This window comes from Hippocampus guttulatus, chromosome 12 (genome assembly GCF_054856545.1).
Source record: "Hippocampus guttulatus isolate MCC_2025c chromosome 12, RoL_Hgut_1.0, whole genome shotgun sequence".
NCBI lineage: Eukaryota > Metazoa > Chordata > Actinopteri > Syngnathiformes > Syngnathidae > Hippocampus > Hippocampus guttulatus.
The window spans coordinates 10936067-10952452 of record NC_141272.1 but is presented as its reverse complement, the minus strand read 5'-3'; the positions used below and the strand labels follow the sequence as shown (position 1 = coordinate 10952452).

General features: G+C 41.3%; 2 protein-coding genes and 2 long non-coding RNA genes across 5 annotated transcripts; 2 read left to right on the top strand and 2 right to left on the bottom strand.

Annotated features, from left to right (window-relative positions):
• Positions 1-485: 485 nt before the first annotated feature.
• Positions 486-9247, bottom strand: LOC147197370 (amino acid transporter heavy chain SLC3A2). Of its 2 annotated transcripts, none has more exons than XM_086125431.1 (10): positions 7406-9247; positions 5628-6024; positions 3722-3874; positions 3416-3504; positions 3263-3340; positions 3134-3189; positions 2148-2358; positions 1459-1563; positions 1339-1371; positions 486-938 (listed from the first exon to the last, which is right to left on the bottom strand). In XM_086125431.1, the coding sequence occupies exons 2-10, from the start codon at positions 6013-6015 to the stop codon at positions 552-554; spliced, it is 1500 nt and encodes a 499-aa protein (XP_085981557.1). In that variant the 5' UTR covers positions 6016-6024; positions 7406-9247; the 3' UTR covers positions 486-551. The 2 variants fall into 2 exon arrangements, with proteins under 2 accessions (XP_085981557.1, XP_085981558.1); XM_086125432.1 differs by having other exon boundaries at positions 2163-2358.
• Positions 5753-10135, top strand: LOC147197369 (uncharacterized). Its single transcript, XR_015102459.1, has 3 exons — positions 5753-5805; positions 5923-6030; positions 10054-10135. It is a non-coding gene; the product is annotated as an uncharacterized LOC147197369 (long non-coding RNA).
• ppm1na (protein phosphatase, Mg2+/Mn2+ dependent, 1Na (putative)) lies at positions 9334-14058 on the bottom strand. Its single transcript, XM_086125433.1, has 6 exons — positions 13432-14058; positions 12105-12676; positions 10262-10379; positions 10061-10175; positions 9909-9969; positions 9334-9646 (listed from the first exon to the last, which is right to left on the bottom strand). Exons 1-6 carry the CDS (start codon positions 13835-13837, stop codon positions 9614-9616), a joined length of 1305 nt encoding a protein of 434 aa, XP_085981559.1. The 5' UTR covers positions 13838-14058; the 3' UTR covers positions 9334-9613.
• On the top strand, positions 13605-16363 carry LOC147197367 (uncharacterized). The gene is made up of 3 exons (XR_015102458.1): positions 13605-13669; positions 13784-13973; positions 16224-16363. It is a non-coding gene; the product is annotated as an uncharacterized LOC147197367 (long non-coding RNA).
• Positions 16364-16386: the final 23 nt, after the last annotated feature.

Genomic DNA, 16386 nt, shown 5'->3' with positions numbered 1-16386 from the left:
GAAAAACAAATACAATTTGATTTGAATGTAGAGCTGCTACTGTACCAAAATGAGTATTCTTCCCAAAGAAATGTCTTTTGTAAATCCAATCCAGTCCTCTTTTGCTGTGGCTCAACATTTCAATAACGTTTTTCAGATGAGATGATTTAGTCACAGACTTTTCCCAAAAAGTGTTATGCTTCTTTTTGATGAATGTGGAAATCACATAAATATACAAATAAGTGAAATTGAGGTGGTACTTTGTGTGAAGTATTTGAGGACGACTGTAAGTAGCCATTTTTTACATCTATGGCCATCTAGGATAATGTTTGACTGTCAATAGGGCTCAGTGGAGGAAAATAAAACCCAGACAATTGAGGTTTGTGGTTGGTTGTATGAACAATTGCAATCGCCGTAGCAGGTTCTACTTCTACTAAGACCAACCACTTGATTGCAACAATTTTAGGATAGAAAAACAAGCCGCCTAAAGATGTGATCCTTTTATTTTACAGACTCAATAGCACCCATCACATTGACAAAAACATTTTTTTTAAATTAAATTCACATGTGTATTATGAGTAGCTTCCAGGTTCAAACAGTTTGACCACCACGGCTTCACAGGGCTGCAGCACCAGCGTGTCGAGGTTGACCGCGCCCAGGCGGGCCAATGCCGTGCTGGCTACGAAAACGCCGGCCTCAGGCAGGCTTGGAGCCCAGGTGGGATCCAGGCCGAGGGGCTCGGACCCAACGTTGAGTAGGACCAGGAAGTGGACACAGCCCCACGAGCGCAGGAAGGCCAGGAGAGGCGGCGAGGAGGAGTGAGAAGACAGAGTGGCATTAGAGGAAGCATTGAACGGGAGGAAAGTGAAGCTTCCAAAGAGGAGAGCTTCTTCTCGAGCTCGGATGTGACTCAGCGAGCTGAACAGGGCCACAGTGGAATGCCTCAACTTGGACTTATCCTAAAGAAGAAGAAGAAAGTGTGGTATAAGAGCTCCCTCTTGTGGTATGTAAATGACTGAATTAAATGTCCAAACTGCATAAATCGTTAAGTACTGTACAGTTAGTTCAGTTGTATTGACCGGTAAATTATTTTTACCTTTAATCGTACCATTATTAAGTACAGCTTTTTATTTTCGTACATTTATGCAACGTGTTGATGTTCGAACTGTCCATAATATTACAGTACATACGTGTTACATATACCTTTAGGAAAACACGAATGCTATACCTCCACATTTGAACTAATCTTTGGACTCAGTGAATTATACTGTACGTTCCGAGACCAAAAAAAAAAAAACGCGATAAAAGAGTCAAGAGTATCAGCACAATAGCTTTGTGAAAAATACAGATATTACTCACGGTGAAGTCTGAGGATTCGCTGCCATTTTCTCCCTGCATTGTGGAGGAACACAAAAAATTGAATTTGAATTTAATTGAGTACTTTCCAAATAATGTTTAAATGCGGATCTTAAACTTAACCTGTGAGGGGTACAATTGGTCATACTGGACCACAGGTGTTCCTGGCAGCGTCATGAGCAACACCAACAGCAGTCTCCTCAAATCATAAGGTGCTTTGCCTCCAACCTAACAAGAGACGAGTTCAGACCATGATGCCATATGTACATTTTCATTTGCCGTATTTAGAAGTGTGAAATCAAAAAGTTAAAGTGGTTTAAGTCAGCTACCTTAATGCTAACACAAAATAAGAAATGCCATAGACAGGCTGACGAATAGCAGTGGTGCTGTCGTTTTGAAACCCTTTCAGCGATGGACATTTGAACACAAACCGTGAAGCAACGTCAATAGATGTACAAAAAGCACTATTACCACTATTCATGTTTGCTGCATCTCAAAAACCAGACATGTATTTCATCTCAGAGCACACCGTTAAAAGAGATGGCATGCCGACGACAGCTCTCTGTCACTCAAAAGAGGAGACAGAGAGAGGGAGAAAACCTTCACACTCAATTTACAGCGCTACAGCAACAACCTTGAACTGAAAGTCTCTAGTTTTGGTGCTTCTTTGGTGAATCTAGCGGTAAATCAAAAAAAAAGTCATAGGGAAACACAAGGTAGCAGCACTGTTCTCAGGGAATATAGAGTCAATATCATAATGCATGCGTCAACATAATAATGCGCCGACTCAAACTGATTAACATGTCACACACGTTTGATGTTCTCACCATCCAACCGAGCCACGTGTCTTTAGGCGTCTGCAGGTGATTCTCGATGGCATCAGCCACCTGGCGGGCCGACAGCAGGCGGGGCGAGTCGGGTAGCACGGACCTCAGGACCACATCCACCAAGGAGACGTTGAGCTGCTGGCCGGAGACTACCAGGAATGGAAGGTGCTCTTGTGTCTGGCTGACCACAACAATTCTGCCCCCCCCCCCCAAAAAAAACCCACACACATACTCTGTTTGAATGTATATAAAACAAAATGCAAAAAAAACCCCAACAACAACATTTAGCCAAGGGAAGTTATTTTATGAATATTTCAATGTAGCAAAGTGGTTCCATGATTTACAAGTGGCCCAAGTGATTTTAGCGCTAGGTGGTGGGAACAAACACAACTAACTCACTCACGACAAGCGATCGTTTGTAATAATAAGTAAAAATTCTTCAAAAAAGAATATTCAAGCTGTTTATGAACATTTCCAGTTGAAGTCTGCCATCAAATGAAACATCAAACAAAGAGAATTACACATTGTGTTTTGCGGCTTTTGCCTAAGGGACGTCTGCTAGCTTAATGCTAACACACAATGCAGTACGCCATTTACAGGCTAACAATTAGCATAGAGTTTACGGTATTAAAAACCCATTTAATGTAAACACAAGTGGTGCGGATTTAGACACACAAGACAGTGTAACACTACTCACAGGTATACATTCTTTAACCTCTGGGGGAAAAAATGACAAATTGTACTGCAGCTTAGTGAGCACGAGGGTTGGAACAGATTAATGTGATTTTTATTCATTTTAATTTGGAAACATAATTTAAAATAAGATTACTTTTAGTTACAACCCTGGTCATGGAGCGAATGAATAAAGGCACCAATTTAGATACAGAAATAATTACGCTGAGTCATTAGGGAAATGTCAACTTCACACCATCATGTCTAAAATCTATACACCAATAAACAATTGACAATACCTTTCTTCATCTTTTTCACTGAACTCCTCCAAGACACCTTTCCACAGCATCAGAGACTGCAATATCAATATCTCTTTTTTATAAAACGTTGATAATATATATTTTCTTAAAAGCTCTGAAAGTATTTACCTTTTCTGTATACGATGCATCTGTGTCACACATGAAGAATCCCACCACACCTCGACCCAACCAGAAACGAAGCGCACGCTATGGAAATGTCATTCGCATTTCAGCAAATGCAGCATTGCTAAACCAAAGTTTTTCGATGGGATCATGTCAGACCTGCGTGGCATTCCAAGCTTCTTGACTCTCCAAGTCTTCACGAGCCCCAAAAAGCTGGACATCGCATACGTCCAGTCCCACTTTGAGGCCTGCGAGTCGATCCATAAGCAAACGCAAGCATCAAATCTTCAAACACGAAAATCTGACATGATAAAGCCAGATTGGTTTTAATTTTTGTTGTAATCTGATGTGTGATTTACCAATTTATTTTAATGCCACACTTTTTGGTGGAATTCAGTAAGAAATCTCAATTAGCGTATTTTTCTAAATCGTTCAGCCCTAGTCTAAAACCTATGGCTTACTCACCTGCATTTTCACTCGCGCCAAGCAGACGCTGAACCTGCGGCAACGTTCCCGAGCGCTCCCCGCTCTCAGTGACGTTTGACGAGTCAAACAACCCCTTCAGGATGAGAGCACTGATTCCCAAAGACTTGAGGTAGGGAAGCTGATCGCACAGGACTTTATTAAAAGAAGAAGAAAAAAATAGAATTTTAAACTTGGGTTTAGGGTTTCAAAGCAGCGTTTTAAAAGAGGGCTGATGTTTCAATGTAGGCTTTTAAACTACGGTTTGGGTTTGCGCTTTAAAGAATGTACGTATACTGTATCGAATTATCCGTGCTGTGCATTAACCAGCCAAAACATTAGGTACACCTGCTAATAAAATAAAGATAAAGATAAAGCTGTCAGGTTTTTATCTGGACAATAGAGTAATGCTGAATTTGGATTCCTTCTCTTTAACAGCATGTTTGTTTTTGCGGCTATATTGGATTGGATAAAACTTTATTGTCAAATGTACTGTCTATGTAACATGTAACATACAGCACAGATGAAATTTCTTCCCTCTCAACATAAAACATATTGATTACTGAGCATCATTACTTAAGCAAAGAAAACATCTAACATTTTGCATTGCCTCTCAAGGCATGGAGGCCCTTGCTGCATCTAATGTGGTTGAGAGTGGGTGCTCGTGTTTTTTCCCCAAGTCAACAGTAAACTCTTTGCATTCAGTGTGGGTTTCAACATGGTATCGATTCATTTTCAGTCGGTTTATTCCCATGCTAGCTCACCCTGGACTTGTGGCCAGCCAATCGCAGGGCAAAACAAATCTCCACTTTTTTAACAGGTTTTTGATCCATGAACTGAGCAACACACTTAAGTTCATCTGTAAAGATTGTAGTGCGTTTTCGGTGCGTTCTGCAATTGAGAATGAAAGTTTCTCACTGTATTGGTGCGTACACACACATAAATTAAGTAAAATCCTTTATAATAATTGCATTGTTTAGTTATTTAAATATCATGATTGTTTCCTCTTATTGTTTACTGTATTTATATATTCAAATTATCAGTTCATAACTTTCCAACATCATGCTGTGCAGTTGTCCATCACTGCTTGCTACGATATGAGAAAAATAAACATCATTAAATAACTAATGAAAGTAGGACAGTGTCAATCAAACTGTCCTCACTTTAATTAGTCTAATTTTCAATGTAATAATTTTGTTAAATACATTTAGTAAATTAAATGTCTTTAAAAATCCTTATTAACATTATACTGTGTGTAATAAATGCATTATTTTACTTGTATCGTTCTTAACATTAAGTGACACAAGATCTGGATTAGTGTGTCATTCCTATCTGTAACTTTAGATAGCAGTAAAACAACCCAAAAAAACCGAAAAATAATTCTGCTTTCCATAGAAGCAGTATATCAGCCATCTCATTCGCTCAAATCACCGGCCACCATATGACTGTTCTAATTTATGAGACGGGGTAAACATTTTGGACTGGGCTATGTCGTTCTAACGAATGAGTAGGAATGTCGTTCGACCGTGTTGGTAAACTGTACGGGGTATTGCATGGAAGGGTGATAAAGCCAAAATATAGACGGAAAAAACATTGCCTTAACTCTTGACGGTAACAAGTTAATGGTGCAGAAAAAGATCAATATATAGCATTTTCTATATACAATATGTGCTTAATTTAGACTGGCGGTGAGCTTCGTCCGGTCCATATCCAAGTTTCTGTAATGCACAATTGCGCATGCGTATGTGAATCTCCCGCGGTAGGAAATGTTTTCAGTATTTTGCCACTCGTTCAAAGGACGAAGCCCTTTAAAAACGTGTACCCCACACTGGCAGTTGGTAATTCGCTTCAAAAAATAGCAAAATACAAATTAAATATTGATACATTTCGCTTAAATTAATTGTCTCACCCTCGACGGCCCCTGAGCTCTCGGAAGGCGTCCCAGTGAAGAGGTCGGACTGCAGGTGTAAAAAGACCGACTTCTGCCACCAAGTTAGCGGGGTCGCGACGGGCCGCGGGCTGGTGACGATGATGGCCACGGAGATAGCCAGCATGGCCAGCCACGCCAGCCAGAAGAGCACCACCAGGTAGCAGCGGACTCTCCTCCAGCCGGGCCCGCCCGCCGACTCCTCCAGCTCCTCCTTGCTCATAGGCCGCCACTCCTGCTCCTGCTGTCCCTCCTCTCCGAACTCTGGGACGAGCAGAGCGGCCGTCTCCGAGGAGCCGGCGGCCCCGCTGGCCGAGAGGCCCGGGTCGGCCACACTGCCGTAGCCGGTGTCTCCGACGTTCAGGGGCATGGCGCTGGGCTGCAGGTGAGAGGGGACACTCGTGGACCGGCTCGCACTTCCTGGTGGAAACGTGTCTCTTTACCCAGTTCGATGCCTCGTTACTAACATTTCATGTCCCTCATGACACGTGTTTTATGATGAGACCCAATTCAACTTGTGGAAGCTCCTAATACGTTTGGCAATTCATTTACCTTCACGCTAAACAGCAACAATTTGGCATACTGTATTGAATTAAAACCCAGATCCTAATGAGGGTCGTGGGTGTGCTGGAGCCTATCCCACCTGACTTCGGCACACCCTGAACTGGTTAACTTAAAATGTTGCTGTCCATTATCACCAATAACTTTAAAATATCATAGAGTAGTAGGCCCAATCATTCAAAAATTAGACTGAGGTTTCATTCCTAAAAAGTGTTTTACGGCCCTATAACATGCACAGTTTTAACTTTTAACACTATTTTTAAATATAGGGGGGCAATAACATGTACTAAAAGGGGAAGTCAAGTCAAAAACTATCTTTATAATAATATGTTCAATGTGTCCCATTCATCTAAACATGACATTCCGATTAAATATTGTGTTTGTGGAATATGAATTAAGCAGCAAAATCCACGTTTTTCTCCATCCCAAGGGGTGACCATTTTGCCGCTTGCTGTCTGCTAACAGTTTCTCAGGTAACGACCAATCATAGCTTGATAGTTTTCTGGGTTTAGTCATGTGACATGTGCAAGCTGAGCCATGATGGGTCGTTTCCTGATCCCTGAGCAACTGTGATGTCTTTTTCAGTTGACACCTTGCCATCATGTTTATTAATACTGTCAGTCTGACCTGGTTGTAGTTCGTTACTTAAATAATCTTTTTTTTTTTTTAATGGGCCCTCTTTGGCCCATTCTTGTGCCTCTAATTTGAGTTTTGAGAAAACACAACCAAGAACCCCCCCCCCTCCCCCCAAAAAATCACGACCTATGACATAACTGAGGAAGTGTCAGTCATTTGTGATGCACTCGCCGGCATCCAGCAATGTATTCTTTGTGCATATGAAATACATTACAATCACATTTTTTAAAAATAAGTTACAAAAAGAAAAAAATGGAACCTTATGGGACACCCTGTAGAATATTTGAATAATTCAATGAACAGTGAATTATTTCTCCTCTTACAGTCGCTACATGTTGATTTACATATACAGTACATCACATTTACATAATTCCTTTGCACTTTTGAATGGATTTGTTTTGTTCTAGTTTGAACGTCTTGTCAATTTAGACATGATTCAAACACCAACGTGGCCAATAAAATCTGTAGACCTAATTAGTTTCTTTAAAATTCAGGCCCTCCCAAGCACATGCTCTACCTAATCTGAATTTACAACCAACCCAACATATTGAATTACTACTCACCTTTTCTCTGTTCTTTCGGTCGTCCTGTCGTAGAATTTTTGTGTGCGTGAGGTCTCCCGTCTTGACTTTTGTGGAGTGAGGACATGAGAAGGAACTTCTGTCCAATAAAGGTTCTGCTGAGTCACTTAATACACAGGTGCCGATCCTCACCACGCACCCTTACAACACATTCCGAAGACACATGACAAAGACCTTCGTGTGTGCTTTCAACCTCTCATTTGTATGTCTGTCAGACACAGAAGTATTTGGATGGAGCTTTTATGATTCAAAAGAGTGATTGAAATGGAGACTATTTGTTTTCTTTCCTCATTGAATTGAATGGAAATACCAAATGCTATTAATTTGTTCCTCTGCCACAAAAAAATCCCCAAAAATATAAATGATTGTATTTAAAAAAAAAAACATTCTTTGGTATTCTACCTTTAAAAAGACATCTAATAACATGATTAAGTGGAAAGAAAGATTCAGAGTTTTTCCATCTTGATAATTCATGGGAATTTGCGCTACAGTGTTAGCATTAAACTAGCAACATTTCATGAGGCAAATGTGATTGAATAGCCAACATATAATTGTCTTTGTCTTGTTTAGTTTTGCAGTAAACTTCAAATTGGAGTGGCAAATGATTAATGTGAAAGAGGGAGTTTAATGACCCTTAACCATATGTATAAAATACAAGTGTGCATTTTTAGCCATGTGGAGTGACACTTTCAGTTTGTGCGAGCATGCTTTTTAGGCTAGTGTCCTAGCTTTGAACGAGCCTCGTGTGAAGATGGCTTTTTAATTTAACGACTGAATACAGCCTTGTAGCGGTTCAACAATTAATCGACACATAATTGATTATCTTATTGCAAATTTTTGATCATTGATAAATCATTTAGCTATCTTTTGAATTTGACATTTCCAAATGCTCAGAATTTCAGCCTCATCAAGTGATTGAATCATAATTAATGTTTGTGCACTACCGATTTAAAAAGAGTGGAAATTTTCATCCAATTATTTGGTTCCAATTTATGAAAAATGATCATCATTATTTGCAGCAGGGCAGTGTTGTATGTAACGTGGGTTTATGATCCTGTACATGCTAGATACATAGTGTTGGTGCCTCATGATCCTCACAGTATTTTATGTGCCTTTTTGGAGACATCTAGAGCAATTACAAATCCTTTTTTGGGTGGCATCAAATTTTAGTTTTTCGTTAATCGCGGCAGGGCTCAGCTCATCTTGCATGTCATTTGTATGCCGTGAAAAACGGTTACATAAGGTGTGACGTCACTCCTCACACAGTCTCTCAATGTTCCTGTCAGTCATTTGTGCTAATTCGGTGTATCTCTCTCTCTCTCTCTCTCTCTCTCTCTCTCTCTCTCTCTCTCGTTTGCTTGTGCATTCTTTTATGCTGTCTTGGGTTCCTGTTCACCTTTTGAACCATAGCAGCATCATGTCAACTTCTTTAAGAGTCATTTCTCTGCTGTATGTCTTCACGATAACATGCGGCACGTGCAGCGAGCACAGTGTTTCTTGTCGTGTGTACAATACAGTATAGTGTCCGTAATATACGCACATGGGCCAATTTCATGACAAGCGCTCTATCCAAAATTTGGCATTTACAGTGATAATAATGCTCTATTTTGATTGTGTGGTTTTTATGCAACGGTGTGTAATTTCATACTGAGATTGTTTTAGTTTTATTTTGTTAAAATACTTTAGATTCATACCTATTATGATTCATACCATTACCTATTTGTTTGTTTTTTCTTCTTCTTTCTGCCTACATTCTTGCTGCTGGAGGCTGTAAATTTCCCCAGTGTGGGACTAATAAAGGATATCTTATCTTATCTTATTAAATAGTAATATTATTTGATCAGATATTTACAATTTCACTTAAGTAAATAAACCACATTATTAGAAATTCCATAACACTTACAAACACACACATTTACAGTATATTTGTAGTATTTAAGTGATATAGTTTTTTTTTAAACAAACATGAAGAACTTGTGCTGTATTTTACTGGAAATGTTCACCCGCCTTATACAGAAGCTTTCCAGCACATGATGCATATTGATCGGGTTAAATAATTTAAAATTTTCAAAACTGCCCACAACTTGGCTTAAATAAATAAATATGTCATGTAAAAAGTCTGTGAGCTCCTCTGAAATGTGGAAGGGCTTTGGGAAGGATGCTGATCACAGTGTTTCCATGCTGATGCTTTTAGTTGGAGTCCTCTTCTGATCCGCCCATATCCTAAAAGGTCATAAAACAGCCGCATTATGTTCTGTATGTTGTAAAAAAATGAACCTATTTATGTAAACGCATGCTGACAGTAAGGCCTTATTGGGCATGTTTTCTCCCTTTCAAATCAAAGTCAGCAAAGTCCTAGTTATCAGATGGCTCAAAGAGGGAAATTTTGACTGTGTATCATGCATCCCAAGTCATTTGCCACAATAAAAATGAGAACAATAAAAGATCAAATTAAACGATCTAGTGTGTTTGTGTTCGATTTTACCATTGGCTCGGTCCTGAGAACTGCGATGTGTTTCTGATATGAAGCGATGATGCAATCTCGCCTGCATGGTGACAAATGTCAAATGGACAACATTTTTCCAAGTGTTGCATCCTCATTGTGAGTCCTTGTGTGTGTTTCATGATAGTGCTTACTTGCTGGTGATGCCGCCCCCTGGAGGAAGTCCCGGTATTTCCTCCTCCCTCAGGAACTTGATCACATCCAAAAGGTCAGGATCCTCATCTTTGGACCGCATCATCTTGATGATTTCTGAAAATGAAAATAGATTCGAAAGAGAAAACTAGAAAATAAACAACAAAACCCAAAGTTGTGTTTTTGAGAGGTTCGAGAAGCACCTTCTACTTTCATGTCAATGTGTTGCTCCAGCGCCGCCTCCCGTTGCAGTGCCTCTTGAGACACCTGGGGGGCGCCCGGGAGGCACACTATGATGATGCTGATGTTATCCAAACTGCCCTGTCGGGGGCGGAAGAAAGCAAAAAACAAAGTTATGAAGTTTGATGACTGCTACGAAGTCTTTTCAGAAAGAAAGAAAGCGAAGAGTGTCTATTAAAAAGGAATTATAATAAATTAGTACTGAAGTAACATGCCATGAAGATAATATATAATTTTGAAGACATTGCCAAAGCAAAGTAGCCCTGTAGGGCACTTTATATTTATTTACTTTATATTTATTATAATTCTCTTTTTGTACTGCTTGTCCAGGATATTCTGAGGCACTTTGATGCTGCTGACATCATACACATCCTCGATGATGTCATCAAACAACCGAGGAGGAGCAAAGCTCATGAATGAGTGTTGGTAGACTTTAAGCTTTTCAGGTATCATAAATAGAAAGCCATGTAAGGGTTGGATAATGCCCCTTAGCTGGTATATATTGAGCAATAGTGCTACGTCACATTCACTGCTAATCCCAGCCATGTGTCGTGCTGTCTTCCAACGTGCAATAATACCGCACATGCCTATTTATAGCGTCAGGTTGATGCTCTTGAGCGGGAGGGAGGACAAATCTACTTACAAATCGACGTCAGTGTAATACCTCTTTGTCATGCCCACATCTCCCTTCAATGCAAAGCGCTCCATTCATCAAAACACCTGTGTACCTGTGTTAAGTAACCATAGAAGTTTTCACTATTACCGCACTTTACTTTCATCACTTTTGGGACACCTGGAATGTTTTTGTGTGTATATGTGTATGACAACAAAAATCCGCCTTACATAGTCCTGTCACAAACATATATATGTGTTTTATTGTTGTGCTTGTCGTGTGCAGTGGTGAAAACTGAGCGCTGTTTCTAATAGAGATGTTTGGTTGCCACATTTACCTACATGAAAAAGTGCGAATTAAGGCTGAAAAATTAATCAAATTCAAATCAACACCGCATTCTAGTAGAATGCAATAAAAAAAAATATTTTTGGTCGGCCAGTCAGCTTTATTTTTTGTGTGTGTGTTTTTTTTATATTGTGTCTGTGTCTAGTTTAAATATTGTTTCATGAAGCATGAAAAGTTGAAGTGATAAAGCCAAAAATGTGTTTGCATTCTTGTTGTAATCTGATTCATGATTTACTGACTGACGTTTGGTAGTTTTGTGAAGTTGTTGTATTGACTGCAAGTGAAAGTGTTGAGCAAGTCAACAGCTCCAATTGAAGTAGATAAATGAAGAGTTGTTTGAATTAATCATGGTTCATTTGGCTTTACTTTATAATAATCTTAACCGATAAAACCAAAACATTTACCTTTGTACAATTAATCTGCTATTGTTTATTACATTACTGTTTAAAAAAAAGTAGCCAACAAAATTTTCTAGTGCAGTTTCAAATGTAGAAACCAAACATCTCATTAGGTTTTCTCGATATGCTCCCTTTTTGGGTATTTGACTTTTTTTTTTAATTGCAAGACAACATTTTCTCGAATGAAAGTCAGATTTTTGTATAGTTGTAAGGCATATTAAAGCGGTATAGGGATCGAAGAATAGTTGTTTTATTTAACAGATCACTTTATTACTTGATGAAAGGGAAATGGACATTTACTCAGTTTTTCAGGTTTGTAAATGGACAGTTTGTTCAGGCACTTCATACACATACACACAAACACACGCGCACACACACACACACACTGCGAGATCAAATTTCAAGGCCGTATTGGCCCGGCCCACTTAACATATTTTCATATCGTCTCACCTTATAGAGGCAGAGGTCGATGACTTGTGTGCAAATCTCTCGCAGGTCGTTGCACACCTGCAGGCGGCTGTGCACGAAAGCGCAGAGTTCCTCGTTGCCGATGGCGTCCCAAACGCCGTCGCACGCCAGCACGATGAACTCGTCCCGGGCCGCCCGCTCCACTTCATACACTTCAGGCTCGGGCGACACCAGCTGCTCCGTCTGCGGCCTCCAGTCCACTTCCTTGAAATCGAAGTCGCCCAAGGCTCTGGATACGGCCAGAGAGCCGTTGATGCGCTGTAGCGTGACAGAGCCGCCAGCGTTCTGTATACGCTCCTTCTCCCTGGGGTTGAAAGGCTTGTGGTCCTCGGTGTAGAAGACCAGCTGGCCGTCCTTACAGAGGAGAGTGCGCGAATCCCCGCAGTTGATGAAGTACACGTATTGCGGGGAGATCATGACTGCCGCCGCCGTGGTGCCGCTGCGGTCCCAGTTGTCCTCGTGGGCCAGTTTGTGCATGTGTCGATCAATTTCAAGGAATCCCTCACGGATGCCCTCCTTCACCTGCTCTGGGTCTTCGCTTGCTTTTACCCCACCTGTGTCAAATGTATTTATTTCGACATTACTATATGGCCGTCCAAAATGACAAAGGTCAAACAATTGTCTGAGAATTGGAGTTTACTTCAAACACAACTCCGGCCTAACTTTGTTCGTAGTGCAGTCGCCCCTAACCTGAAATATTAGGTGTGCAAGTAAAATATTTTGGGGCACGCACTATAAATTGACTTGCAAAGTCAATATTCATCCGACTCATTTTCACTACATTATTGATAAATGGTCTGAAGTGTGGAGCAGAAGTTTGTATTTACAACAACCACACAACTTTGCCTTCCGCTAGCTGAATGCTAACTCACAATGCCGAACACGGGCTTACAAATCGCATCTCACGCGCTGTTATAGCACCTAAAGCAACGGATATTGAAACACATGTAGACAGATGATGCAACAGTCACATGCATATATTCTTTGTCCTCTGCAAAAACTGGCACAAATTACTGTAGTTTACCGAGTCACTTAAACCAAGTCTTTTTTGTCTTCGTGACTGTATCGTACTGCTCCCTGGTGGCCACGTCACACACACCAGAAGGAGCAACAAAAAATGAATTGTGATGCATGTTTATCCACACAGTTGTATTAATTGATCCACTTCCTGTCACTTTTCCTTTCTAAAAAAAGGTGCTTTAGAGAGAATTGTCCATCATACCCGCACTGTGACATATTGTTGTGCTATTGACACATCTAATATCCTTTAGAGCCCAAAATAAATCTGTCTCATTTTATGTTCCAGTACCTGTGGCGAGGATGTGGTCCAGCAGGTTCCTGGAGCAGTACTGGGCCACGGTGTTCCCTGCATGGCCATCAAACACGGCGAAGTAGGCCCACTCGCTCAGCTCCCCTCTCATGTGAGGCATGCAAGTGTGCGCGTCCTCCATCTGAGCCCTCCAGCCCTGCATGCTCGCCACCGCGTAATTTACCCCCAATTGAGACCCCCCCTCGGACACGTGTTTTTCCAGAATAGGCCTCTCCAGGTACGGGCTGGGCATGTCATCATCTTCGTCGAAGTTCTCCTGCTCCTCGGGCCCCTTTTCTCTTGAGCCGCCTTTGAAAAAGAAGGTTACCATCTTCTCTGTTTCTTTAACCAGCTGGCGGAGGAAGGAAGGCACCTCCACATTGCTGGCCCTGCGCGCCGTCCTCATCACGCTTCTGAGATGCTTCTCGAGTTTCTTGCCCGACCTGACCGCCGCGCGTCTCCTCCTCCTGCTGTTGACCCTGCGCCGGCAGCGGGACTTCCTCAGCAGGTCCAGGGCAACTGATGAGCAGGTCAACCCAAATGTAAGTCAAAAAGATCCACTTAATATAAAACACTGAGGTCATACGGGCTCTTGCATCCTTCACCAAGGTGTTGTATTGTGTCACTCCGTGAATTTGACCACAACGCTTTGCGTCTGTGTGGACTTTACCCCTCCCTTCTTTGGCTCTTTTTCTCTATTGGCCTGTCTTATTTCAACGTCATTATCCCGCTTCCCTTTCACCTTCCTCCCTCCCACCGTCTGTGGAATCCTGCCGGGTTAATCACTTAGATGACTTGCCTGTTCACATGCGGTCATTAGATCGAATGCGCAGGGAGATGTAGAACCCTCACAGCCGTGACTTTTGTTTTCCATTTTGTCATTTACTCAAAGTGCATGAAGGCATTTTACATGTGTTGTTGTTTTATTGTGTGTGACTTAATAGAATTAAGCCAAATTCTTTACAATGACGATTGAGTTAGTCGATCTCCAGTATATAAGTGTCAACGGTGGCTATTGGTGGTGAACAAAACTCAAAAGATTTACTCTGGGAAAATTACCCTTGATGTACTTTTTTATTTTTTTATTTTTAGAAGACTCACACAGTGTACTTAAAGGCAGAATTTGCTGTCTTGAAGCGGCTAGCAAGATTTGAAGGTTGCCTCATTTCACTCCCCCCTCTGGGCCTCGTCTTCTTGTTTGTGGTCAACATTTTCTTCACTTCCTTTTTAAAACAAATGGGTTCGTGACTCAGTGTACTTCGAAAAACAACAATTGAACTACGCATTTGATTCTTCGTTCCTATGCGTCTATAAACAGAAGTACCGGTAAACCTTTAATGACCGTTGGCCACTGGCGGTGTGACAAGTTAATTTAAGCATGGCTGTTTGCCTTTTTACCCACAGTCCAGAACGGCAAACTGGATCCATTTGACGTTCTTAATTGTTTGATCCAATAACAGCATTATCTGTAATCTCTGGACTCATTTCGTATGCATTTGAATGAAATCCAAGACAAGAATCTCGACAAGAATAAGGCCCAATTACAATATTATTCATTCATTCATCTTCCGAACCGCTTCATCCTCACTAGGGTTGCAGCCGTCTTCGGGCAGTAGGCGGGGTACACCCTGAATCAGTCGCCAGCCAATCGCAGGGCACACAGAGACAAACAACCATCCACGCCCACACTCACACCTAGGGACAATTCAGAGTGTTCAATCGGCCTGCCAAGCATGTTTTTGGAATGTGGGAGGAAACCGGAGCACCCGGAGAAAACCCACGCAGGCCTGGGGAGAACATTCAAACTCCACACAGGGAGGCTGGAGCTGGAATTGAACCCGGTACCTCTGAACTGTGAAGTCTACGTGCTAATCACTGGACTACCGGGCTGCCATTACAATATTAATGAAACAATATATTTATTTGAATTATTGTGTAAATGATACCTTTCCTTCCGAAAGCAGCCTAATAAGGGAACACAATATAGTAAAATATAATGAATTTTTTTTATCATCTGTATAAAGGAACCGTTTTGAAAATAACTCTTGCATTGAATCTCATTCAGTTATATACAACAGGTGTCTAGTGACCGCATGTACTATTCTCAATCCTACCCACTAGTAGCACTTTAACCGTACACTGATGTTTTTGTGTACCTGTACATTTGACATGATCGCTGAGTAAATAAGAATATGAAATTTTTGTTTTGACTCCAGTTTGCCTGTAACATTAAATATCACATGTATTAGCTGCACACTCAAATCACATAAAACCTTCACATGGCACCACGTTTGGTTGGTCTGCTGTGTTGCGTGTGCAGTGTGAAGGAAAGAGGGAGGGCACGCTAAACTGCCCACAGGCTGGTCTTTAGTTGGTTGCGGGCTGCAAAGTATGAGCTGTGGGTGATTGTTCATTTGTGATCAGCAATGAAAGGCATTGATCGACATCTGCCAATCACATAATTTTTCACAGAAATCACCCCATCACGATCAGTGACCGATCAATTGGAGCACCACTTGTTGGCCCAGATCGATAATTCACAATCACTGCAACACAGAGAAACAAATAAAAAATTGCTAACAGACGGCAAATGCCCCCAGGCCGTAGTTTGGACACCTCTGAGGTAGTATAGAGTTGACCTCCACATAATCACAGTTCGGTAACTACAGAATGTGATATATTTTTTGTGAATTACACTGCCCCCCCTCCCAATTATACATGGTCTTTTGAGTCCACGTGCTACATGCTCTCATCTTATTCATTATTGACGTCTCCTCTCTTCCCCCCATTAGATGCTCATATGACTTGTCCGTGACGACCAGACATCCATACCATTTTCTCATGTGCCTCGCTGCTTACTGTAGCTGCACTGCTGCGAGCTGCAGGAGTGGCGCTGATGTGAGAGCAGGCAGAGAGTGGAGGAGGAAGAGGAGGAGGAGGGTGTATGAGGGGGAT